Here is a 25,006-nt window from a genome sequence, read left to right on the forward strand (position 1 = left end):
CCTGTCGGTCCTTCCCCATTGACTGCTGCAGCGAGCCGGGGAGATGCACTCACCCGCCCTGCACCGAGCGAGCCGGAGCGCTCTCCCCCGGCAGGCCGGCCAGTGCGTTTGCACTGGGCACGGCCCCTTTAAGCAGGCCCCTCCGCACGCTCGGGAGCTAGTGCACCACGGGAGCTGCAGCACAAAGGAGGGGCTGCAAGCCGAGCGGCTGCTGCTAGAGCCTACAGCCCTGGGCAGGGCCAGCGGGGCGTCCAGTGCTCTGCCCGCTGGGGGAACCGGGCCCGGTCTGCTGCCCCTTTGCCCGGCCGGGAGGGGCGATGGTCTGAGCGCATGCGGGGTTCTGTGCTCTCCTGCTGCAGCCGCCTGCTCGCCGCCCTTCGTCCGTGATGGCTGAGCGGCAGCCGCTGCGCTGGGCAATGCGGCTCCTTCCAGCTGTCGTTGTGGGGCTGCTGCTGGCAGGTCCCTCCTCAGCTGCAACAGGGGATGCCCCGCCTGGCAAAATAGGTAGGAGCCGCCCCGTATCCCTGGGGAGTGGAGCAGAGACTGTGAGAGCAAAGGGGTGGGACCGAGCCGGCCGCTGCTGAGAAGAGTTCAAGGGGCACTGGGGAGGGGAGAGCACAAGCCAGGCTCGGAAGGGCAGAGGGGGCTGGGAGCCAGCACATCAGCAGGGCAAGGAGCTAAGAGGAGAGCAACAAGGGCTGCTGCTGAGATCAGGGTGGAGAAGCGCTGTGGGCCTTGCAGGGCTGGCCTGTCAGAGGATGGGGGGGGAGGAGTTCCAGCCAGCCGGTGGGGGAGGGGAGCAACACTCCCCATACCTCCTGCACAAACTAGACTTCAGACCTGTCTGCTTCTTATTGAAGTAACAGTAAGTAACACCAGAAAGGAGGAGCAGAAATTATTTTCAAGTCTTAGCCAATGAACAAAGATGTAGGCCTGTTCTCAAACAAGAATTGCATTGAAAGCAGGGAAATCTCTATCCCTAGATCACTTGTGCTGCAGCTTCCAAGCTCCAGAAACGGTTCACTTTTTATCTGTCCCAAAAAGGAAAATGATCTCTTATTTTGTCATTCACCACCTAATTGCTACACAATTAACATTAGTTACTTTTCCCAATCCTAATTCAGAGCCTAATTCTATCTGGCTGAGGATAGACATTAAAATTTGGGCTTTATTTCATTTTTTTAGATGGAAGGAGGGAAGTCTTAGCAAAAGCTCCAAGAGTCTTTAAATCAGTTGCAGCAACAATTCTGAGCAAGTGAAGAGAAACTGGGATCCAAGTGCTAGCCAAGATCAGAAGCTGGTCTGAAAGGTTTTTGTTCAAGGCAGTTTGGTGTGGTCTGGTGAAAGATTATGGGGCATGTGTATCTCTGCTGAACAGTTTTTGTGTGATAGCTTCAGCTAAACTGAAAGGATAGGTAAACTCATCCCCAGCATGACTGATTTACTAGAAGCTAATGTGTATTTGGGAGCTAACATGGAATCCACCCCCCTCCTTTTTTTGTTTTTTTTATGAACAGTGCAAGAAATAGTGGAAGAGAAGGCCCCCTGTGCTATCAGATGCACTATAAAAGGCATGGAAAATGAACAGTTGTGCTTTCAGGAGGCTTCCTGCTAAGGAAGGAGTTCTTGCCCTCTCATTTGCTATCAAACCTATGGTCTGGCAGGGGTTTGGGCTCTGCTTCCAAAGACTTTGTCTAGTGGGAGTGTTAGTTCTAGCTCAGAGAAGGTATCCCTTTCCCATTCCTTTGTAGATGTGCGATGCTGAAAAAAAGGCACCCATGGTTTTGTGAGGGATCTCTAGATTACACTCTCCCCCCGTTAGCAGCTACAATTAAGACTTCCTGGGAGCATTACATAAACATCGAACGTATTCAGTTGAGTGAGTTTTTTCTAAGACAGATGTGTCTCTTTTTGTAGGGCTAATGCAAAACTGCCTCTTAATAAAAACTGTACACATAGTTCCCTTGGGGTGATTCAGAATACTGACTCTTACTTACGAAACACATCTCAGAGTGTGATCTTTTGGATGTTGAGGTGGGTGTTGAGGAAGGTACTTGAGAGCGCAGCCCTGGAAATCAGTACTTAATCGCCATATTGAATCAAGTTCCTTTATCTGTGTAATGTCTACAGTACTTGCATACCCTATAGGATAGCTGTAAGGATTAATTTAAGCCCCAAGACTCAGGAACCCCCTACCGCCCCAGCATTGGGGAACCCGCCATGGAGGCTTCAGCCCCCCTGCTGCCCTACCATGGGGCTGGAGCACACAGAATATACCAGCTTGGGCCCCACTAGGCTCTGGTGTGTGTGGGGAATGTGGGAGTATCTTTCTCCTTCTCAGTCAGGGCCCACATCAGTGAGGATTTTTTTTTCTCACTTGTGTGTGGCCCTGATTGTTTTTTTTTTTTTTTCCCTCCCCTTTGGATCAGCCATCTGGCCCAAAAATGGTTCCCCACTTCTGATTTTAAGGTGTATGAAATGCACTGAGTTCCTTTGAATCCCACAAAATGCTACTAAGCAAATCTTAACAGACCAATTTTGCATATTCCCTAGCAGGAGTTATACGTCTTAGGCTAACTTTAGTCCTGTTGCCTTGCATGCATGTGCGTGCACACACACACTCCTTCCTCATGTTATGGAGGTTATCTAAGGCTAGGCTAAATGTCTTCTCTGGAGATTGCGTTCCCCTTGCTATCGTCCATAGTTTGTGTAATGCTTGCATGCAAAATATAGGGGGTCATATTTCTCTTTGATGCAACTCTTGCACATCAGGGAGTTATATCAAGGAGGAATTGGGCTCTTTGCCTTTTTCTTCTCAGTCACGTTATGGTGGCCTAACCTCAACACAGAGGTGTGTTAGAAGGGAAGACTTGGCCAAGGAGGGAAAATGTTGCAGAAACACTAGTCACTTCCACTTGCCTTGGAACTTAATGTAGATGTCTGGATAATGTGTTCATCTGGAACCATGGGATAAGCTAGGAAACAAAAGGTAGAAATAAACAGTTTTCACAGTAGAGAGAAGTAAACAGTGAGGACCCCCAGCAATCTGTAATGGGAGTAGTGCCATACAACATTCAGAATGATCTGGGAAAGAAAAGTGAACAGAGACAACATAAAATATTATTCAAGATAGTTACATCCGAAGTTGACTATTTAGTATTACAAAGAGATCTCTCAAAACTGGGTGACCAGGCAGCCAAATGACAGATGAAATTCAATGATAAATGCAAAGTAATACACATTTGAAAAGATCATCCCATATGAACATCATCAACATACAAAATGATTTGGTGTGAAGTAGCTATTCTCATTCTATAAATAGATCTTGGTCTCATCATGGATAGTTTGCAACCATCTGCTTAATGTGCAGCAGCTGTCAAAAACTAACAATTCTAAGAAACATTAGAAATGGATAAGAAAATATCTCAGTGCCATTATATAAACCCATATCTTGAATCCTGTATGCAGTTGTGGCTGCCCCATTTTAAAAAAGACATATTTGAATTGGGAAAAGCATAGAGAAGGGCAACAACAGTGATTTAGGGGTATGGAACAGCTTCTATATGAGGAGAAATTTAAAAAAAAAAACCTGCTCAGCTTGGAAAAGAGACTAAGGAGCAATATGATAAAGGCCTATGAAATCAAGAATGGTATGGAGAACGTGAACAGGGAAGTACTTCACACATTGCTCAGTCAACCTGTGGAATTCATTGTCGGGATGGTATGGCCAAAAATATAATTAGGTTCCAAAAATATCTGGATACATTCATGTAGAATTGATCCATCAATGGCTGTTGGCTGAGATGATCAGGGAAGCAGAAGTGTCACTAAACCTCTGCCCTAAGCTTGGGACTGGACAAGAAGGGATGGATCACTCAATAGATTGCTCACTCCCTTCTGCAGCATCTGACATTGGCCTCTGTCAGAGGACAGAATACTGGGCTAGATGAACCACTGGTCTGACCCAGTAGGGCTGTTTTATGGAGTGTTGGTCAGTAGAAATGGTTCTCGATTCTGACAACCCTCCTTTATGTTGGTATTCACCTTTCTTCATGACCTCATTAGGTCTTATCAGTGGGGCACCTTTGTGTTGAATTTTTCAATGAGGCTCCCAGTAGCAGCCTCATATGTTTGGCAGCCTGTCTGACACTACAGTGTAAAATGTGAACATTTCTATGTCGACCTCAAATTCTCTATGCTTCACTAACATCTGTTGAAACAGCTGTGATAAATCCATTATTAGCACTCTGATTTTTAAAATATTTATGTTTTTATATTTTAGTATTTTTTTTAATTTTAAAGCACAACCTATTTTGATATCACTTTTGCTAAATCAAATGAACAAAGAATTGCTAATCTCCAAAAAGGTGCCATCCTTTTAATTGGATTTCTTTCATTTGTTTCTATGCTCTTCTTTACCCAAAGGTTCTACCTGTATGAGAGAAAAATGCGAACAGGGGTGTGAGGAGTGGTGCTGATGATTGATTGACGAGAGGTTTGAGTTAATGTTGGAATTTGCAGATTTCTTCTAGATGTCTGGGTACTGTGTGCGCTAATAAAATGGCTTTTTCAAGATTTTTTTTGACGATTGAAATGATTGCCCATTGCAGGTGCTGTTTAAGTGGGTCACTACAGTAGAGTTAAAGATTTGTAGCTATTCTAATTCTTGCTATTTAGAATCAGCAGTATTCATCGGAGCTTTGTAGTGATTCTTTATCAGGACTCCCAGAAATAGTGTACCTGTCTGACAGGCTCTGACATGACCATGCTCTTTTCACACTCCCACGGGTATGCTGCCAAGGCTCTGCATTGGACTAAACCATCTGGCTGTGCTGGGTTCCAGGTAGCCCGGCTTTCTCACCCGGAATCCTGTCCTTTCCTGTTCTTAGGGGGCCATGGTGCTATGTACCTGGTGAGCCAGGTTTGCTTAGTGCCCTTTCCATGTTCTATGCCTTGGGCAAAACTAGCCCTGTGCTGGCAGGCAATTAGGACTGGCCCACCTGCCTCCCTTCCCAAGTCAAGGCTGGTTTTTGTGTGTGTCCATTAGCTGCGTTAGTCTCTAGATGGGAAAAGCCCTGGTTGCCAAGGACTTGTTCTAATGGTTCTCTGGTGTCTGAGAATCCCCATGATGGTAATGGACACTTCTGACCCTTGCTGTCCTCTCACAGCCTCTTGTTTTGGAGTTTCTGTGAGCTATCCCCATAACTCAGGTTCCTCGGCCCGTCCCAGCACTGCAACTGGTTTTATTTTAACCCCAGCCTTCTTGCTGGCTCAGTAGGACCTAAGCACATTAGAATTGCTGCCCAGGGAGTGCTAGCCACAGCTCAAGCCCATCCCAGGATCTCACCTGTGCTCTGTGATACCTAGTCCAAGCTTCCTCTATACCCGTAGTCACCAACACGTCGATCACGATCGACTGGTCGATCGCAAGGCCTCGACCAGTCGATCGCGAGGTGTCCTGTCCACCCCACCCCCATTTCCCTCCCACCCCCGAGAAGCCCCACTACCTACCTCAAGTGAAAATGGAGATACAGTAGGCTTCCCTGGGATGGACAGAAGTCCCGCAGCTTAGGGCCACTTCTGGCGATTCCAGAAGTAGCGCTAGCTGCTCTGCCGGGTGTACTGTGGGAGGGAGCGTCAGCACAGGAGGGGTGAGTCAGCCCCGGGGGAGGCACACGCGAGGCTTCCCTGCGCTGGGGGGGGGGTCGGCCCCCAGGACAGGTGTGCACGCGCAGGGGGCTTCCCTGCATGGGGTCGGCCCTGGGGCAGGCGTGCACGCACGGGGCAATCCTGCGCTGGGGGGGGGGGGTCGGTCCCGGGGCAGGCACGTGCTGGTTTCCCTCTGGGGGGGGGGAATCCTGGGAGGAGGCAGATACAGGGGACTCTCTGCTTCCACTGGCACCCCACTCCCCAGCCACAGAACTCTGTCCCCACTCCCCGAACTCTGTCCCCACTCCCCTGTCCCGAGCCACAGAATTCTGTCTCCACTCCCCAAACTCTGTCCCCACTCTCCTGTCCCCAGCCACAGAATTATGTTCCCACTCCCCTGTTCCCAGCTACAGAACTCTGTCCCTATTCCTGTCCCCACTGGCACCCTGTCCCCAGCTGCAGAAACCTGTCCCCACTGGCACTCTGTCCTCTGCCCTCCCTGTTCCCTCTTCCCTGCTCCCGCCGCAGAACTCTGTCCCCACAAAATGTGTAATTATAAATGCTTCATTTTAGATTTAAATAGCATGAATAAAAAACAGACCATTTATTTCATAACTATAAAGACGTGATTTTAATTTTATACATTGCATAATTTAAAAATAAACTGTTTATCAGAGTGTGTAAGTAAGGGCTGGGGATAGCAAGTGATGGACAGGAGGAGAATAGAGAGGGCGGGGCTTTAAGGAAGGAGCGGGGCGGTAGATCTTCGCCTGTTCGGACATTTAAAAAGTGATCTTGGGTGTAAAAAGGTTGGAGACCACTGGTCTAGACTTTGCCAAGCTTCTGCCATCTGTTGGACCTGTGATGGCCTGGCCTGTAATGGCGCAGCAGAAGTGTACACTAGGGAAGTGAAGGACTAGTTGACTTGTCGACTAGCTGATAAGCAAATGCTTATCGGATAGTCGACAGGATAGTCGACAAGTCACCTCCCCCACCCTCACTGCCTCTATCAGATAGAGGCAGCAAAGGGGGGGGGGAGAGGGGTACCTCAAAGCGGCAGCGCTACAGGAGCCCAGGATCAGCTGGGGACTCCAGGGCAGCATTTCAAAGCAGGTGCTGCACGGAGCCTGGGGCCAGCAAGGGAGTTCCCCTTCCCGCCCCCCCCCCCCCCCCCGGACCCCAAGGCTTCTGTGCTTTCACCTTTGTAATGTAGCAACGCCCCTAGGGCTGTTTCTACACTCAGGGGCGGATATAGGGCAGGGCGAATGGGACGGCCGCCCCGGGCCCCGCGCTTAAAAAAGCCCCACGCATGTGCCGTGGCAAAGGGGGGGCCCCGCGGAGTTATGCTGCCTGGGGCCCCACAAAACAGTCATCTGCCCCTGGCTACACTTCAAAGACAGAGGTGCCCTATCAACTAATCGATACAAAATGCATAGACTATTCGATTAGTCAGTTACCCAATACTTAACATTCTTAGTGTAAACAGCATCAAGCTTCATGGAATAGGTTGGACTGGAAGATGTTCATGTTACTTTAATCAAACAAACAAACACAAACATTTATCTTTTGCCTCCTCCCTTCCTCTGAGTGTAGGGACATCTTCCTAAGTGCACAGGCAGAGAGCCTGAAGCACAAGGTGTCTGTGTTAGAGCAGAGTTGCATGCATGGTCCCAGCCCTGCACTCGGTTCACAATGCTCTCTTGATCTGGTGCAATGCATGGGGATGGCTCAGGCATTGGGATTTGCTTTGTACATGCTGCATTTCCCTGAGGAAGCAGCCTCCTGTGGCTGCATTGCTTCACTCTGGTCTGGCCCTGGGGAAAGCTGTGGGTATGTGCATCATGTCTAATGGGGCCTGTTTCCCTTGTCTCTCCTCTGATAGCCATAGTGGGTGCTGGGATAGGTGGTTCGGCAGTGGCCTACTTCCTGCAGCAGCACTTTGGGCCACAGGTGCAGCTGGATGTGTATGAGAAGGGCAGCGAGGGGGGCCGGCTGGCCACCATCACCGTCAACAAGCAGCAGTATGAGTGTGGCGGCGCGTCTATCCACTCGCTCAGCCTGCACATGCAGGACTTCGTCAAACTGCTGGGTGAGTGCTGCCCCTCCCCTTCGTGCCCACGGGAGGGGGTGCCAGAAATCCTTCTATCCTTGCCCCTTCCCTGGAGCTGGGGAGAGAAGGTTCTCGCTGCTGACCCTGCTCCTCAGGAGAAACCTTTTGCTCCAGCCTACAGAGCGGGGGTTGCGACACAAATCCCCCTCCCCTCCAGATGGCCCGGCCTCCACCTTGCTTAGAGGCCAATTGTGAGTGAATTGCCAGTTCCCGGTGATGTGCCATCCACTGTGATGAGTTGAATTTCCTTCAATAAGGGCTGGTGTCTCAACCCAAGGCAAGATGTAGGTGGGCCCTGGCATGAGCTGTGTCCCTCCTGAGCTAGAGGGCCAGGGAGTTCCAGAGTTGGAGAGTGGCCTGCAGCCTGCCCTCTGTGTTTGCCACACATGAGCCCTCTCCTACCCTCATCATGACATCACAGGACTCAGGATCAATGTTCCCTCTAATCTTTTCCATCCAGGAGTGGATTTTTTCCATTCATATGCAGAATATTTTTATGTGCATGTGCACATGTGCACCACCACTAGAAATAAAGTGCTGCGTGCACTCTCTGAATCCGCTGGACAGCACTTGACTCTCCTGAGAACCTGCCCAAGTGCACAGCTTACAGGGAACGCTGCTCAGGACTGAGATAGCAGAGGAGCTGCAGGTCAAGAGTATGGGGCATGATGGGAGTACTGTGGGACTTGGACTTGGAGGAGCAAGGGCTGCAGGCAGAAGTGAACCTGCTAGAAGCCAGTGACTGGGGTTAATGTATTTGGGTTTTGTTCAATATCTTTGTTAATGACCTAGATGAGGAGATGGATTGCACCCTCAGCAAGTTTGCGGATGACACTAAAGTAGGGGAAGAAGTAGATATGCTGGAGGGCAGGGGTAGGGTCCAGAGTTACCTAGACAAACTGGAGGATTGGGCCAAAAGAAATCCGATGAGGTTCAACAAAGACAAGTGCAGAGTCCTGCACTTGGAACATAAGAATCCCAAGCATTGTTACAGGCTGGGGACTGACTGGCTAAACAGCAGTTCTGCAGAAAAAGACCTGGGGGTTACCATGGATGAGAAGCTGGATATAAGTCACCAGTGAACCCTTGTGGCCAAGAAGGCTAATGGCATATTGAGATGCATTAGTAGGAGCATTGCTGGCAGATCTAGGGAAGTGATAATTCCCCTTTATTGGACGCTGGTGAGGCCACATCTGGAGTGTTGTGTCTACTTCTGTCCTCTCACACACCTCGGTACAGAAAGCTACCTTTCCCTCCCATAACAGAAAAAATGTGGATACATTGGAGAGAGTCCAACAAAGGGCAACAAAAATGATTGGGGGCTGAAGCACATGACTTATGAAGAGAGGCTGAGGGATTTAGGTTTATTTAGTCTACAGAAGGGAAAAGTGAGGGGGGATTTGATGGCAGCCTTCACCTTCCAAAGGAGGGGGGGTTCCAAAGAGAGTGGAGAGAGGCTGTTCTCAGTGGTGACCGATGACAGAACGAGAGAGCAGTGGTCTGAAGTTGCAGTGTGGGAGATTGTATACAGTATTAGGAAAACTATTTCACTAGGAGGTGGTGAAGCACTGGAATGGGTTACCTAGAGAGGTGGTGGAATCTCCATCCCTACCGGTTTTTTAAGACCCAGCTAGACAAAGCCCTGGCTGGGATGATTTAATTGGGATTGGTCCTGCTTTTAGCAAGCAGTTGGGCTCGATGACTCCTGAGGTCTCTTCCACCCCTAGGATTCCATAACTGAGGAGCAAGAGATTCTGTCACTGAGTCTTGGAGTTGTGATTTGTTTTCTGTGCAGCCAACCTGGAAGCAGCAGCGCGTACCTCTAATTTGTGACATCCTTCTAACACAGGCCTGGGCAAAATATGACCCACAGGCCAGATGCAGCCCATCAAGCCACTGGATCCAGCCCAGGCAGGCTCCCCGCTTGCCTAACCCCACCTGCACACAACTCAGAAACGTGGCCATGGGGTGGTTCCACTTTAAAAACTGAGCCCAGAGGAGTTGGGGAGAAGCTTTAGGAGTTGCTCCTACCCCCAGCACAATCCCATTGGCTGGCTTCTGGTCAGAAATTGGCCAATGGGAGTTGCCTGTTTCAATAACAGGCAACCACGAAGCACAAAGGGTTATTCACAGAGCACATGGCTGAAGCCTGGTGGAGGCGGGGCTTGCAGAGAGGCTGATTCAGCAACAGGCTGCTAGCTGGTAAATCTCCTGGGCAGAGGCTGCCTCTGGCATCCCAGCCCCTCCCTTCCCCAACCCTCTGCCCCCCACTTCTGCCCTCCTGCTCCACATACCCAAATTCTCTGCCCCCCTCATGCACCTATACCCCCTCCCAGATCTGGCACCCCAATCCTCTGCCCCAAATCACAGTCCCCTCTTGCCCTAGCTCACCATCAAATCCCCTCCGCCCCTTCCTGTACCACCATTTCCCTGCCCTAGGTCACAATTCAACCCCCTGCACTCCAGTCCAGTGCTCCAGGTCGCAACTGCCTCCTTCACCCAAACTCCATCCCTTACCCCAAGCTCCCTTCTGCACCCAACCTCCATCCCAGACCCTGCACCCCCCCATTAATATCATGGAAGAGTGCGGCCCTCAAACACTTTCAAAGTTCTTGGAGTGCCCCCTCCCCCCATCAGAAATGATTGCCAACCCCTGCTCTAACACATCCTGTCTGTCCAAGGTGCCTGGATTCTAAAGAACTCCCAGAATTTCACACTGCATGTAATTAGAGTTGAGGCCTATCCAGATTTCCAGTTCTTAGATTTTTTAGATGTTTGGACGTTGGGTTTGGTTTGGCTCATGGATCTACCTTCTGACAATTCACCCATCCCCACTCCATGTACAGGGATCTTCAGCTGCTTGCCAGCATTCAGGCCCATCAGCAGTATCCATGTGTAGCAAATGCTTGTTATCATGTGCTCTTCCTTTCCCCCTGAATTGCTGACTGCAGAGAGGAGGGTGAAATTGCTTTTCTCTGTCACACGCTGCAGGCCTGAAGCCCCGAAGAGAGGTAGCAGGGAAGAGTGCCATCTTCAGTGGGGAGCAGTTAGTCCTGGAGGAGACGGACTGGTACCTGCTGAACCTCTTCCGGCTCTGGTGGCACTACGGCATCAGCTTCCTGCGCCTGCAGATGTGGGTGGAGGAGGTGATGGAGAAATTCATGAGGTACGGGGCAGCTTGGCAGAATCGGTGTTTCTGGGAGGGAAGGAGGAGGAGTGGGAATGGCCTTCCCCTTTTGGCCCCAGGCTGGGTACTATGCCTGAACTCCCAGGAGACTCTGCCACCCGGTGGCCAAGCTAGGAGAGAGGGCACGTCAATGGGTAGGCTCCGTAGATGGGCCAGTATGAGGGCGGGGGTGTTGCTCCTGACATTTTTGCTTGTCTCCTGCAGGATCTACAAGTACCAGGCACACGGCTATGCCTTCTCCAGCCTGGAGGAGCTCCTGCGCTCGCTGGGCAGTGAGACCTTCGTCAACATGACGCAGCGCTCTGTGGCTGAGTCCCTGCTGGAGGTGGGCGTCACACAGCGCTTCATCGATGACGTCATTGCAGCCGTCCTGCGCTCCAGCTATGGCCAGTCAGTGCTCATGCCTGCCTTCGCAGGTGAGGCCCAGCTGGCTGTGCCAGTGCTGCCTTCATGGTCTGTCCGGCACGGGCCACAGCGGCCTCCTTGGAGCCAGAGCTGCTGTGTGGGCCCGAGGGTGCTCTGTCACTGGCCGAAAAGAAGCATGCATCTCCCCTAGGGATGTTAACTAACAAATATTAACCAAACTGCTCAAGATAGTTAAGACCAAAGCAGACTGTGAAGAGCTTCAAAAGATCTCAGACTAAGTGATTGGGCAACAAAATGGCAAATGAAATTTAATGTTGATAAATGCAAAGTAATGCACATTGGAAAAAATAATCCCCACTATACATACAATATGATGGGGACTAATTTAGTTACAACTACTTGAGAGAGAGATCTTGGAGACATTGTGGACAGTTCTCTGAAAACATCCACTCAGTGTGCAGCGGCAGTCAAAAAATCAAACTGAATCTTAGGAATCATTAAAAAAGGTATAGAGAATAAGAAAGATAATATCTTATTGCCTCTATATAGATCCCTGGTATGCCCACATCTTGAATACTGCATACAGATATGGTTACCTCATCACAAAAAAAAAGATATATTGGCACTGAAAAAGGTTCAGAAAAGGGCAACAAAATTATTAGGGGTTTGGAATGCATCCCATATGAAGAGAGATTAAAAAGACTGGAACTTTTCAGCTTAGAAAAGAGGAGACTAAGGGGGATATGATAGAGGCCTATAAAATCATGACTTTTGTGGGAAAAGTGAATAAGGAAAAGTTATTTACATATTCCCACAATATAAGAAGTAGGGGTCATCAAATGAAATTAATAGATAGGAGGTTTAAAACAAACAAAAGGAAGTTTTTCTTTATGCAGCACGTAGTCAACCTATAGAACTCCTTGCCAGAGGATGTTGTGAAGGCTGGACCTTAAATAGGGTTCAAAAAGGAGCTAGATAGATTCACGGAGGTTAGGTCCATAAATGGCTATTAGCCAGCATGGGTAGGAATGGTGTCCCTAGCCTCAGTTTGTCTGGAAATGGATGACAGGAGAGGGATCATGTGAGTATTACTTGTTGTGTTCCCTCCTTCTGGGGCATCTGGTATTGGCCACTGTCGGCAGTCAGGATACTGGGCTGGATGGACCGTTGGTCTGCCCCAATATGGCTGTTCTTATGTGTTTGTATAAACGTGTAACTGCTGGATTTTTAGCAGTTACATGTTTACATGCTGGGGGAGAGAGAGGTGGGAGCAGGTGCTCACTCTCAGCCCCCTAGGGATCTAAATGAATAGTCAACTACCAAATAAGCCTAAGCTTGTCAGGTAGTTGAGTTGATGACTCGCTTTCCCCCCACCCACGCACACACTTGCTGCCTCTGAGGCAGCAAGGGGGTGGGGAACAGGACCCGGTGCTGGGGAGAGACAACATAAAAAGCCGGTTTCTCCCCAGCACTGTCTCAATGGTGCTGTGTCCCCCTCCTCCCCCCTCTCCCCCTCTGGTGTGCTGCTGCCCCTATCAGAGGCAGGGTGGGGGTAGGGAAGGCTGCTGTGAAGCAGTCTCTGCCTGCAGCCAACCTAGGCCACCATGAACAAGGGCTGCTGCTGGACCCAGCACAAGCCAAGACTGAGCAAACCTGTGTCAGTCTCAGCTCACGCTGGTCCGGGACGGCTGCAGCTCTGCATTTTAAATGTAGCAAGATCCTTACTGCCTGCACACCTGGCTCCTATTACATGTAACTACAGAGACACAGCGAGGGTAGTTCCTGGACCGATGTGAGCCGGTACAGAGTAGGGATGTTAAATATCAGTTAATTGAGTAGTTGATTAACTTCATGAATTCTTATCAGTTAGTCGACTTTCCTGTAGTCTCCGGGAAGCCCTTATACAGGGGGAAGGTCTGAGCTCAAGCTGGAACTGAGCCCAGGTGCCTACCCGCCTGGCTCCTAATATATTTTAAATGCAGAGCCACAGTGGGGGTAGGTCCAGGACCCAGTGCAAGCCGGGCTGAGCTAGGCAGCTGGCCAGCCTGCTAAAAAAATGTACTGGCAAGGTGTGGGGGGGAAATGTGTGTAGTCTATAGCATTAACCTATAAGCTTTTGCTTATCGGTTAATTGGTTAATCGACTACACTATTGCATCCCTAGTACAGAGCGCCTTCCCTTATCGACTCATTGTTAGTCGATACAAACTGTATTGAGTACATGATGAGTCAGTTACCCACCACTTAACATCCTCACCCCCCCCCATGCTGCTGCCTCTCTATAAGGTGCTTAAAAGCCAGCCTCTCCAAGCACCAACTCCTGCTTGTTCCCCCCCCACAAGTGTGTGTAGTCGTTAGGATTAACCGAATCGTGTAAACTACTATAAGCTAACATCCCTAATCTCCCCTGGGAGCAGCACCCTGGGGGAATGTGCTGTCCTTACTGTGAATGAGTTTAATCCTCTGTTCCTTTTCCCAGGGGCCATGTCACTGGCAGGGGCTCAGGGCAACACGTGGGCTGTGGAAGGCGGCAACAAGCTGGTGTGTTCGGGTTTGCTAAAGCTGACAAAAGCCAACGTTGTCCAGGCCAGGGTGACAGGCGTCTCTCTGCAGAGCTCAAGTGAGCCAGCTGGGCCTCCTGGGATTGGGGCGTGACACTGGGGGATCATGTGTCAGCCTGTGGGGTAGGGTCCGAGACTGTAGGTCTAGGGGCCTTTGGGACAGAGTGTCTCTAGCATTAGTGCTGTCCTCTCTTGCTTCTGGGTTGAGAAGCATGAACAGAGCAACAGGGGGAGCGGGGAGCAGAAATGCTCAGAGAATAGCAGGTCTGATAGCAGGATGAGGAGAGCTGAGAGGCCTTAGATTCCCTTCTGCCCTGTCTGCTTCCAGCCCCCCGCCTTTGCCAATTCACCCTACTCTGCCCATTTGCTCCTGCTAGCTTTCGCGGCAGCCTTCTTCCTGGGCTGTTGTGGTATCGCAAAGCATCAGTGTGGCTGAGATGTGAGTGTGACACATGCAGGGCAGGCAGTCATCAAAACTGGTGGATTGTTCTAGAATTAGCTTCACCAAAATAACAAAAGAGCCTCTGCACTACCCCACTGGTTAGTCAGAAAGCAAACAGTCTCCCTTAGGCAGTCCAGCCTTTGGCTTCCTGCTAGACAAGCAAGTCTAATATCACGAGGGGTTCCTGGATATCCAGCTCCCCATACGTGAGATTCTACCAGTCCTGAAGGATGAGACATTTACCCTCAGGTCAGTATGTTTCTCAGATCTTATTGAAATATGCTGTCCACCAATCCTTAATAAACTAACTGAAGACTTATAAATAAAAGAAAAGAGCATGATTGAATGGCTAAGGAATCATGTACATACAAGTGATTTTCAGTGTTCATAGATCAGTGTAATAGTGATCTGCTGCCCTGCAAAAGTCTTTCTAGAATCATTCCCAAAAGGTTAGAATCTAAGTGCAGTTTAGATGTAAAGTCTGATTGTCTCTCCATGCACTTTCTAGGGTATTCCAAAAAACAATTTGAAAGATCTCAGTCCCACAGCTTAAACTTTCTCAGTTCAAACTTTCAAAGGCTAGTGATGAAAGTATCAGCCCAAGGTTTCCATTTTTAGCTCTCTAGCAAGCCAAAAGGCCTCCTCCAGAAATTGTCACAGCAAGGCTTTCCTCTGAGGAAGAATAGGCGATGCAGGTATTTTGTGGACCACTGCTGTGAAACAAAAAACAGGACTGTGTAGCACTTTAAAGACTAACAAGATGGTTTAATAGGTGATGAGCTTTCGTGGGCCAGACCCACTTCCTCAGATCAAATAGTGGAAGAAAATTGTCACAACCATATATACCAAAGGATACAATTAAAAAAAAGGAACACATATGAAAAGGACAAATCAAATTTCAGAACAGAAGGGGGATAGAGGGGCGGGGGGGAAGGGGAGGAAGGTGCCCCGGGGCTGAGGCCGCCCGAGCGCCACGCACCCAGCGCCGGCGCCTCCCGGGCGCCGGGGGCAGGGCCGGCCCAGGTTGTCGGTGGGCGCCGGCGGGTGCTATGGCGCCTGCGGGTACTGCGTTGGGGACCACTGTGCTACACAGTCCATTTTTTTGTTTCAGCTGCACCAGACTAACATGGCTACATTTCTACCACTGCTTTGAAGTAATTCTTCTATTTCCACAGATAATCTAATTATGCTATAAGACAGCAGCTGGCCATTCATTATTACAGAGGCAAAAAGCTGAAGACAGCATAAATAATATTACTAGTTTCCTGCAACATCTCACATCTTTGATATTATGATTAACTGAACATGGTTGCACACATAATATAAGCTGATTAAGACATGAAAGGGATTTAGCATCTACAAGCTAATTTGGTTACAAAGTTAAACTTCTGATGGGACTTGGGTATTCAGACAAATACGGTTACCTTTGATTTCCATTACTACGAATGAATGGTTGGTGATTGCTGATCTAGTGCATCTCTTTGAAGTTCACATACGGTTGAAATAGCTTTTGTTAAGGTGTTATACATCATATACAAGTTGGCTGGTCTGCCCCATCACAATTGGACTGGCCTCCACGCTGACTCCCACACAGGTTTTTACACTGCCTCCTGCTTCATTGGTGTCTTTCTCCTGTCATCATTTTTTTCTAAACTAGGCCAAGCTGGCTATGGCTGGGCCAGTCTGTGGTATGGGAGGCTGCAGTGCAGAGCTTGCACACCAGAGGGTGCAGTGAGGCCAGCAAGTGGCTCCAAAGCCCCTAAAAAGGGTCACTGCCTTGTGACCCTTCTGTGCTGAGATATTGGGGAGATCTCTGGCATCTTGGTGGCAGCCAATTTTTCTCCGGTCTGTCCTGGGGAGGGAGATTTGTCCCCTACAGTTTGTCCCCTTTGCTCAGTGACCCAGGGTTGCCCAACTGCTCTGTGGTCTGCCAGGTGACTCCCCAGTTCTGGAATGTCCAGTAGTGAGATACAGTAGAGTCTGGGGGAAAGGGTTGCAGGTCAACACTAAGGCGCATTGGCGGAGCTGAGTTGGGGTGCAGGTCAGGATGAAGGGGAGACCATGCCCAAGGCTTTGCTTGGCCGTGGCTTATTTTCTCAGTACTCAGCCTTTCTGAGCCCCAAATCCAGTGGTGGTGAACTGTGCTCTGGGCTGATACTTGTTGTGAGTCTCTGTCCTGTCCATTTTGCAGACGGCAAAGCCCTGTACCAGGTGCGCTATGAGGATGACGAGGGCCAAGGCTCAGCCTTCTACGACATGGTGGTCATTGCTACGCCGCTGCATTTCGACAGGAGCAACATCACCTTTGAGAACTTTGACCCGCCCATCACTGACTTCCCAGGCTCCTTCCACCCCACCATCAGCTCTGTTGTCCATGGCTACCTCAACTCCTCCTACTTTGGCTTCCCTGACCCCAAACTCTTCCCCTTTGCCAGCATCCTCACCACTGATTCCCCTGACCTCTTCTTCAACGCCCTGGACAACATTTGCCCCGTCAACATCTCAGGCACCTTCCGGCGCAAGCAACCCCAGGAGGCTGCTGTCTGGCGCGTCCTTTCCCAGCAGCCCCTGGACAAGCAACAGCTGAAGACCCTCTTCCGCTCCTACTATTCAGTCCAGGTGATGGAGTGGGAGGCTTACCCCCACTACGACTCCTCCAAGAGCCTCCCACCCATCATCCTCCATGACAACCTCTTCTACCTCAATGGTGTGGAATGGGTGGCCAGTTCCATGGAAATGGTTGCCATGGCAGCCAAGAATGTGGCACTCTTGGCATACAACCGGTGGTACCAGGACTTGGAGAAGATTGACCAGAAGGACTTGATGCACAAAGTGAAGACTGAATTGTGACACCGGGGTGATTGTGGGGGTGTTGGCCAGGAGCTGCTTCATTTACTAGCCTGCTGAGGGTTTATTGTTGGGGGAGAGATGACTTCATTTCTGGCTGAGAGGAGGGCAGGGTCTGTCCCATGAGCTCCTTCTGTGTTGCCCTCAGTAATGCCATCCCTGCACCGCACTGCGGAATGTCTGGGAGCTAATGCCAGGTACCTGCTACAGACACCACTACCCAGGCTTCTTCCCTACCCAGGGGAAGGAGAAGAGGAGGGAACCTAAGCTCATTCCTAGAGAACTACTAGCCAGGATCCATTTCAAATCTTAGGGTGGGGCTGTGCATCATTATGGTCAGCGCAAAGGGTGGGAGTGTAAATCTATTCTCTGATCACTTGCCTACTGGGCCTGAGCATGAGACTTTCAAAGGGTAAGATCTGGTGATGTCAAGAGCAGATATGGGGCCAAAAAATGTGGCCACATCCCCTGGGCACAGATCCATAGGTGGATATGGACTTTTTAGTGTGACCCACCTGGAAAGACCCAGCCTTCCCTATGCAGGACTCCCCTTGCTGGCAGTGTGGTCAGATTCCCTACTCTAGCTGCTGGGGATGTCATCAGTCCTTGTGAGGCCAGTGCTGGAGCCAGCATTTGGGTCTCAGCATGCATGTGGTTCTCCAACTGTGCCCATGTTGGTGCTGTGAATCCATATGACTAATGGGACCCTCTGTGCTTCTCACCCTGAGCTGCTCTCTTGCTTTAAGTTCCCATCTAAATACTGTCAGGCAGGGGAGGGGCCAAGCAGGGAAGCTGCCATGTAGAAGGACTGAGGCTGTAGCAGCAAGACCTGTTCATCTCTCTCTCTACATACATAACATAGAACCCTTTCCCAGCACTAACCCTGACTCCTTGGGGTCCTGTGCATGGCCTCTCCAAGCCCCTGCCTTGCAGACAGATCCAATGCACAGTTGGGAGGAGCTGGCAGCTCAGGTTCCCTGGGTAGAGGGAGGGATACTCAGTCTGAGATGGGTTTTCAGTCTTTCTTGAACCATGCTGCATGAATCATGCTCTGTGAACCATAAAGAACTAACACCATGGAGCCAGCCCTTTCCCATATGGGACTGTCCAATGTAATCTAGAGACAGCTGGGGTCATTAATACATTGATGCCAATAAAGGGGATTCTACTTGAAATAAATCAGTCCTGTGGTCTTACTAACTGTGCAGAGGCTAGATAACTGTTTCAAAGCACGTACTCAAGTATCCAACCAGTGTTCAGCATTGAAAACCCTGTAGGCCCAGTCCCAGCATGCACAGGCATTTGGCTCAGGCCCCTCCAGGGGGAGGCAGGGCTGAGCCAGACTTCAATGAGCAGCGTTGGGCCCTGTGAGTGAGGGAGGAAGACTTGCTGTGCCCACGAGAAAGTTTGGTGTGAGTGCCACTCCAGCTGAGAGCCATTTGTGAGGGGAAGGTCTCCTGGCCTAGTCTCATCCACCAGCCCCATGCCCACAAGGAGTTAAGTCTGCTCTGATGAATGGCAGGTCCTGTTGTAACAGAGCTGGAAATTGACCAACAACATCCCTTAATGGAGTCGGGGTTGAGGAATAGTTATGGGGGGGACAAGAAGAGAACATGGGCTCCCCCTTGAGGAATAACCGGCCCTGCCCTGGAGCTTGTGTGCTGGAGAAGTAAATGCTAAGGAACCATGTTGGTTTGGCTGAGGAGCAGTGCCTGCAGCTTGGGGTGAGGAACGCACCGTATTGTCATCCTCCAGTGCCATTTCTGAGCTACAGAGCAGAGCAAGTAACCCAGCCCCCGCCAACTGCAGCTCCAGCAGGGCCACAGTGCTGGGGGCATTGCCTCACTTCCGACCTTCCCTGCTAAAGCTCCCAAGCTGTTTGGGTCAATGTTTGTGCCCAGAAGGTCTGAACTGGCTCTGAGGGGAAAGCCACTGAGGTGAGGTAGTGGCCTTCACTCTTTCCTGTGGGGAAAATACTTTCCTCAGTAGAAATGGAGCCAACGGAGCACTGTGGCACTGGTGAAGCCTCACTGCCTCAGTTTCCCCAAGTGTACAGTGGGTACTGCAGTGCTGACATGAGGCTGAGTTGGTCAGTGTACGTGAAGGGTGGTGGCGATGCTGAATGTTAGCCAGCTCAGCACAGGCTCACCGCTAAGCTAGTCCCAGCCTGGTTTTGTCTGTTTTCACATGTCCTCTCCCTGAGCCAAAGGAGACCCTGCACTCTGAGGGGGCAGTAGCTGGATTTGGTGCTGTGGCTGCAGCAATGGGCATTGCATGGGCTAGCAAAGGTGAGACAGACTCTGATCAGCTGGGGTTGGAGGAGGGATTGACAGTCCCACTGTGCCAAGGGGCAGTCTTGGTCTAGTGCACAAAGGCCGGCTAGGAACCAGTCCCTTGCCCATACTGCCTGGCTGTGTTCCTGAACTAGGCTTGTCTGTGCCCACGTCCTGCCCCCAGCGATCTCTGACCCCATCCCAAGACCTCGCCTGCTCTGCTCCTGCAGGCTAGTATGCTCCATGCCTGGGTGGACATGGCAGCCTTCTCCACAGGACACTGTCCCTCCCCCGTGGCTGATTTCTATGGTGGACTCCAATTTGTTATCGCCAGCTGCCCTTGGAAGCCCTCAGGCCCTTGGCAGCCAACCAGGCTTCCTGCTCCAACCCGGACCCTGCTATCAGGTTACTTGCTGGTCACGGCTCGGCCAGTGTGGCACTGAGATAAGGCATGTTCCTTACCACGGGGTTTAGCTTCAGCAGCCACGCCAGCTCCGTAGTGATCAGCTGCTTACACCAGGGTCTGTGCTCTCACATCAGGATCTGATGAGGCCAGAGATTCACAGATTGGCTGGAGTGAGCTGAGCTCAGGGCCCACTGTACTCACCATCCGGTACAACTGCCCCCCAGCTGCAGAGTTTGCTTGGCCACAGACTGGATCTCCTGTCCTGGCACCCGTGGGAGCTGTAGGTGGCCCCATCCTAGCTATAGAGAGAGGAGCTGCCTCTCCTGGCCTCTTTGCCTGAGGTGGTTCAGGACCTGCCCATGAGCATTGCCTCCTTTCAAGTCATGCTTCCTGGCTGGGAGAGGGGTGGCCCCTTGGACTTGGGGACTGTTAGCCTGAATGGGTGTGCAACAATGCGAGTGCCTGGATGTGAGCCCCAAGGCGAGTGGCTGCTAAGCAAAGGGGGCTGGCTGGAGATAGGTGGAGGCGGCGGCCCATGCAGCTGAAGCACTGTCTTGAGCCTAGGGAGCAGAAGCAGCAAGGGCCATGCACAGCTCCCAAGCCTTGCAGAAGCGAGATCCTGGACGGCAGCCACCTGCTCCCATTCTCCGGCTGGAGGAGCTAACTTGGGGTGCGGGCATTGCAGAATGGCTGGCCCTGTAGGGCCCTGAGCTGCCATGGCCTATGGTGCATCCCAAAGAGGAGGGCCCTGTGGCAGCTGCTTGTGGTCATGCTGGAGGCTGCGCAAAGAGGCAAACCATCTCTAAGCAGCTGCCTCCTGCTTGCTTCAGATCCCACCACCACTGCACACACAGTGCTTCTGTCTCCTTGTGGGAGAGGCGTGTTGGGCATGGGCTGGGGCCCTTGCCAAATGGATCCAGCAAGAGGAGGCAGCTGGTTAGATGAGAGTTGGTGTCCATGCACAGAGGCTGAGGGGTTGGTGCTGCCAGCAAGGAGCAAGGGCGAGCGGTTCCTCTTCTCCTCAAAAGATGCAGGTGCAGCCCACAGCGATGGTTTCCATGACCATCTTGTACTCCTTGTGGCACCTCTTCTTCTTCCTGCGGGGCTTGGCTCCTGAGCCCTGTGGGGTGTGGCACAGGAGCCGGCGGACGGGCAGCTTGCTGTAGATGGGGATGCTCACAATGCTGCGGTCCTCCTGCATGGTGAAGGGGTTGATGCAGCCAGTGCAGAGGCACTGCGCCTCGGGGATGTCTGCTGGGATCCGTGTGGCATCGTGGTTGATCCTAGAGAAGAGAGAGTGTGAGGCTGATGCAGCCTGTAGGGAATGCAGGGACTGGGGCGCTGGTGCACCAGTCACCTGCCTTGGGCAAGTGTGCGTTTGTGGCAATGCCTGCTTGGGGCATAGGGCACAGTGCCTGCACACAGGGAAAGGGGGCAGTACGTGCACAATAACGCACGCATGGGGAAGTGAGCCTGCAAGTGGGCTCAGTCTGTGCAGGGGGGTGCCCATTAATGGGCCTGGATAGGGCAATGCCTGCATCTGGGGCACTGGGCACATGCACAGGGATGTAACTTGCTCACCCAATGGATCAGGGTCTACAGGGCTTCCCCACATGGAGCTCACAGCTGAGCGTTGGGGAGGGGGTTCCCTTCACAGCAGAGCCCTGCCCTGCTCCCTTGCAGTGCCAGTGCCTGGGGCGCTTTGCCCTGAAGTCTCACCTGTAGGCCCATGGAGAGAGGCTCCTCTTATTGGACCTCCAGAGTCTCAGGTTGACCTGGCACATGCTGTCGGCTGGCTCCGAGTTGTTCCACAGCTGGCTCACCATCTCCTGGATGCTCTGCTCGTAATCCTCCAGCAGAATGTAAGGGCTGTCCACGGAGATCCTGGAGTCCCCCTTGAGCATAGGGTCAGGGACAGCTGCCTGTGCCTCTGGCAGCTGGAGCTCATCCCTAGCTGGTCCTTTCCTCTTTTCTTTCGCTCCCTTGCTTTGATCCTTGGGTTTGGTGGCTGAGTCAGCCCATGGACAGGAGATGACAAGCACACAGAAGAGAAGCTGAGAAGGAAGCCAGGACAGGGTGTGACTCTCCAGGCACTGTCCAGCATCAGGAACACTTCCTCCCAGAGCCCAGGGAGGTTATGCTGAAACAGAACAATGTTCTGTCCTAGGAATCATCGACCCTGCCAGGACTGGAATGTCCCAGAGGGTTGTGAGGGAGGAGAGGCGGTATGGGGGTCTGGTGGTAAAAAACGGCTAAGGCAGCAGGACTCCCGTTTTCCACTCCGGAGTGGTGACCATGGGTAAGACACTCAGCCTCTGTGCTTCCATAAAGTGGGTCTAAAGAGACGGGCTCTGCTTTGGACCTGGCTTTCAGCCTGGCAGGTGGAGGGGGTTCCAGCAATGCAAACTATCACTGATCATGTCTGTGGGCACAATGCCCTGTGAAATCTAAGTTCCTGGAGAGGGCGTTTCCTGTAGGCACCACCTGCAAGGTTGCAGCCCTAGGTGCCCATTATGCTGGCTGGGTACAGGGGGCAGCTGACTGGTTCCAGCCTTGCTCCTAGGTCCCAGCAGCTGACAACATTTCCAACTTACTAGTGGGGAGAGCCCCACAATGGTTCCTAAACTAGGCAGGCTGACTAGCAGCACACTGTGAGCACCTGGGCATTGAAATGATGTAGCGGGAGGCCTTTTGCAGAAAGGACAAACTCCCTGAGCTGCACAGGTAGGTTAGTTCCTGTGTCGGGTCGGTTTATTGATGTTCTAGAAAGGGCTTCTCACAGGTTCACCCCTTAAGGCCAAAGAGCGTTGTCCTGTTTATTTTCTTGACCCCTGTCTGCCGGGCTGGCATGGCAGAGCCTGGAGGAGGAAAGGATTATAGAGTAACAGAGGCCAGTCTTGCTTCACTGGGTGAAATGCGCCCACCCTGGACTGTCAGTGCTGAGTGCACAGCTGTGCCAGAGGCAGATCAGGACACAGGGATGCGTGTTGCACATCTGCAGTCCCCCCAGTTACATCTCTAGTGGGCCCTTTGTCGTCATTATCAATGGGGCGAGGGGTTCTAAGTCTGATAACCGCAGGCGGGCAGGCCAACAGCAGGAAATTAGATCAACTCAGCTAGGTGGCTCAAGAGCATGAAGGATCCCCACCTTTGAGCAACATAGTGAAGCCGACATAAGTCCCAGTAAGCCAGTGCTAGGTGGATGGAAGAGTTCTTGTGTCAACCGAGCTACCGCCTGGGGGAGGTGGGTTTGCTGCCGTGATGGAGAACCCCTCCCATTGCTGTAGGACTTGTCTACTCTGAAGTGCTGTGCTGCTGCAGTGTTCTGTGTAGGCTTCGCCTGGGATACTCCGCCCCTCCAGAGCAAATCCTGACAGGGACAGCAGTACCCCAGCCCCAGGGGAGGCTGCCTGAGCACAGTCTCTCTCAGGCAGATAAAAGGAGCTGTGTTCAGCTTTCTGTCTTCATTATCAGGCCCTCAGCCCCAGGCCATGTTTGTTGTATATGGAGGTGATGGCCATGCTAGGAGAAAGTCTATTGTTTCCCCTTGACTAAAATGCCCTTCCCCTCCCTGGATTACAGCTGTGCATTGCTAGGTGGTCTGTTTGTTTGCACCGTACCCCAGACATGACTGCATTGCCGTAGGGAACTTGCATATGTGCAGGGCTTGCAGACTGTTTGAGCTGAAAAGTGCATTAGAGCAGAAACACTGAATAATATAATCGCTAGTCAAACTCTTCCCCGTAACCTCTTGGTGTGCATCCCCCCAGCACGCCATTCCTTGCTTGTTCCTTGTGGCAGCAGGGGGCTGCCAGAGTCCCTGAGCCCTCAGGCCCTGGGCTACCAAGGCACCCACCCTGCGCCATTCTCTTGGCACAGTTCATAACCTGAGTTCTCTCTCCTCTGCCTGTTGTGAGCCAGTGCTTTGCCCTTTCCCCATTCACCTCTGCTCCCTCTCTCCTGTGTCCAGCCCAGGGTTCTTTGGCAATGCCTCTCCCACTTCTCCCTTCAGCCCCATCCATAAAAGGCAGGCTAAGCTTCCCAACAGTAAACAAAGTCCCTGTTTCTATATGTCGTTCCCAGTTACAACAGGATACAAGAATCTTCTTCATTCCCTGTCCTAAACAATTGGGGTGTGGCATTGTGCCTAGTTAAACAGCTGCCATGTCCACTCCCAGAGGTGGCTGCATTTCATTGCTGGGTGACATGATTCCATGTAACATAGCTTGCAGAGTGCTAGGGATGCTTGGGGTTGAAAGGAGTTCTCAATGCAAGACATTCCCTAGGCAGGAGCTATCGAGATAGCCCCTTTGCACTGGAATCTCTGCAGCCCACAGGCTCTGTGTCTGTTTTGTCCCAGACATGGGGAGCAATAACTCATTCAGGCGGAGTGCCTGTTTCCAAAGCAAACAAACCCAACCAGCCCAAACTAAACAGAGAATAAATAAAGCACCAAATGTAGAGAAAGCAGCCCAGGCACCTACCAGGGATGTAGTCCAGTCCATGACAGAGGGCAACGCGGAGACTCCTCGCCACAGTGTGACGGGAACAGGATGAGCCAGGCGATTTAAAAAGCAAAGCACCAGCCCCTAATCTCTGCAGCGCCTGGGGGTGGGTCTGGCAGCACAATGAGCTTTCCCCAGGTGCCAGCCTGGGTGTTGACAGAAGGGACAATGCCTGGTGTTGTCTGGTGCTGCGGGCGGAACATGGGTGCCCCATGGCCCACGTGCTCCTTGATGACAGCGCTAGCTCACAGGCTGTGTTTGCTTAAATACCTGCAGCCCCAGCAGCAGGGCTGGCTGAAGGCAAACTTCCCTGGGGTGCCTTTGGAAAGGAGAGATTGTGCCATGCAGATGGGCTGTAGCGTGTTTCAGGCAGGCTTGTAGGGCAGGGGCTGGAACACAGGACTGGGAGCAGGGACCTTGAGTTCTAGTCCTGGCTTTGAATGCTGCCGTCATGGCCCTTCCCCAGACGTGGAGGCTCCTTTCTAGGCTGAGGGTTTGAATTCGGCTGAGGAGCAGTTAGTAGAAGGTCTTATCTGTGTGGTGGCCTGTGTGAGACACGGGGGTGGCAGTCTGGTGCCTGGCAAGCTGCATTGAATGTCATAAAGGGAGAAGCCTGGAGAGATGGCTCCTGGTGCATGGCATGGCTCAGGAGCTTAGCTGG

General features: G+C 51.6%; 2 protein-coding genes across 4 annotated transcripts; one reads left to right on the forward strand and one right to left on the reverse strand.

The window, feature by feature from the left end:
• Positions 1-166: 166 nt before the first annotated feature.
• On the forward strand, positions 167-17,751 carry PCYOX1L (prenylcysteine oxidase 1 like). 3 transcript variants are annotated; one of them, XM_075900220.2, is made up of 6 exons: positions 180-504; positions 7,532-7,738; positions 10,751-10,925; positions 11,151-11,362; positions 13,791-13,931; positions 16,506-17,751. In XM_075900220.2, exons 1-6 carry the CDS (start codon positions 387-389, stop codon positions 17,162-17,164), a joined length of 1,512 nt encoding a protein of 503 aa, XP_075756335.2. In that variant the 5' UTR covers positions 180-386; the 3' UTR covers positions 17,165-17,751. The 3 variants fall into 3 exon arrangements, with proteins under 3 accessions (XP_075756336.2, XP_075756337.2, XP_075756335.2); XM_075900221.2 differs by lacking the exon at positions 13,791-13,931 and having other exon boundaries at positions 167-504; XM_075900222.2 differs by lacking the exon at positions 7,532-7,738 and having other exon boundaries at positions 179-504.
• Positions 17,752-18,524: 773 nt separating this feature from the next.
• IL17B (interleukin 17B) lies at positions 18,525-24,439 on the reverse strand. Its single transcript, XM_075900224.2, has 3 exons — positions 24,325-24,439; positions 21,560-21,894; positions 18,525-21,123 (listed from the first exon to the last, which is right to left on the reverse strand). Exons 1-3 carry the CDS (start codon positions 24,343-24,345, stop codon positions 20,862-20,864), a joined length of 618 nt encoding a protein of 205 aa, XP_075756339.1. The 5' UTR covers positions 24,346-24,439; the 3' UTR covers positions 18,525-20,861.
• Positions 24,440-25,006: the final 567 nt, after the last annotated feature.

The sequence above is a fragment of the Pelodiscus sinensis genome, chromosome 16 (assembly GCF_052426305.1).
Source record: "Pelodiscus sinensis isolate ZL-2025 chromosome 16, ASM5242630v1, whole genome shotgun sequence".
Lineage (NCBI taxonomy): Eukaryota > Metazoa > Chordata > Testudines > Trionychidae > Pelodiscus > Pelodiscus sinensis.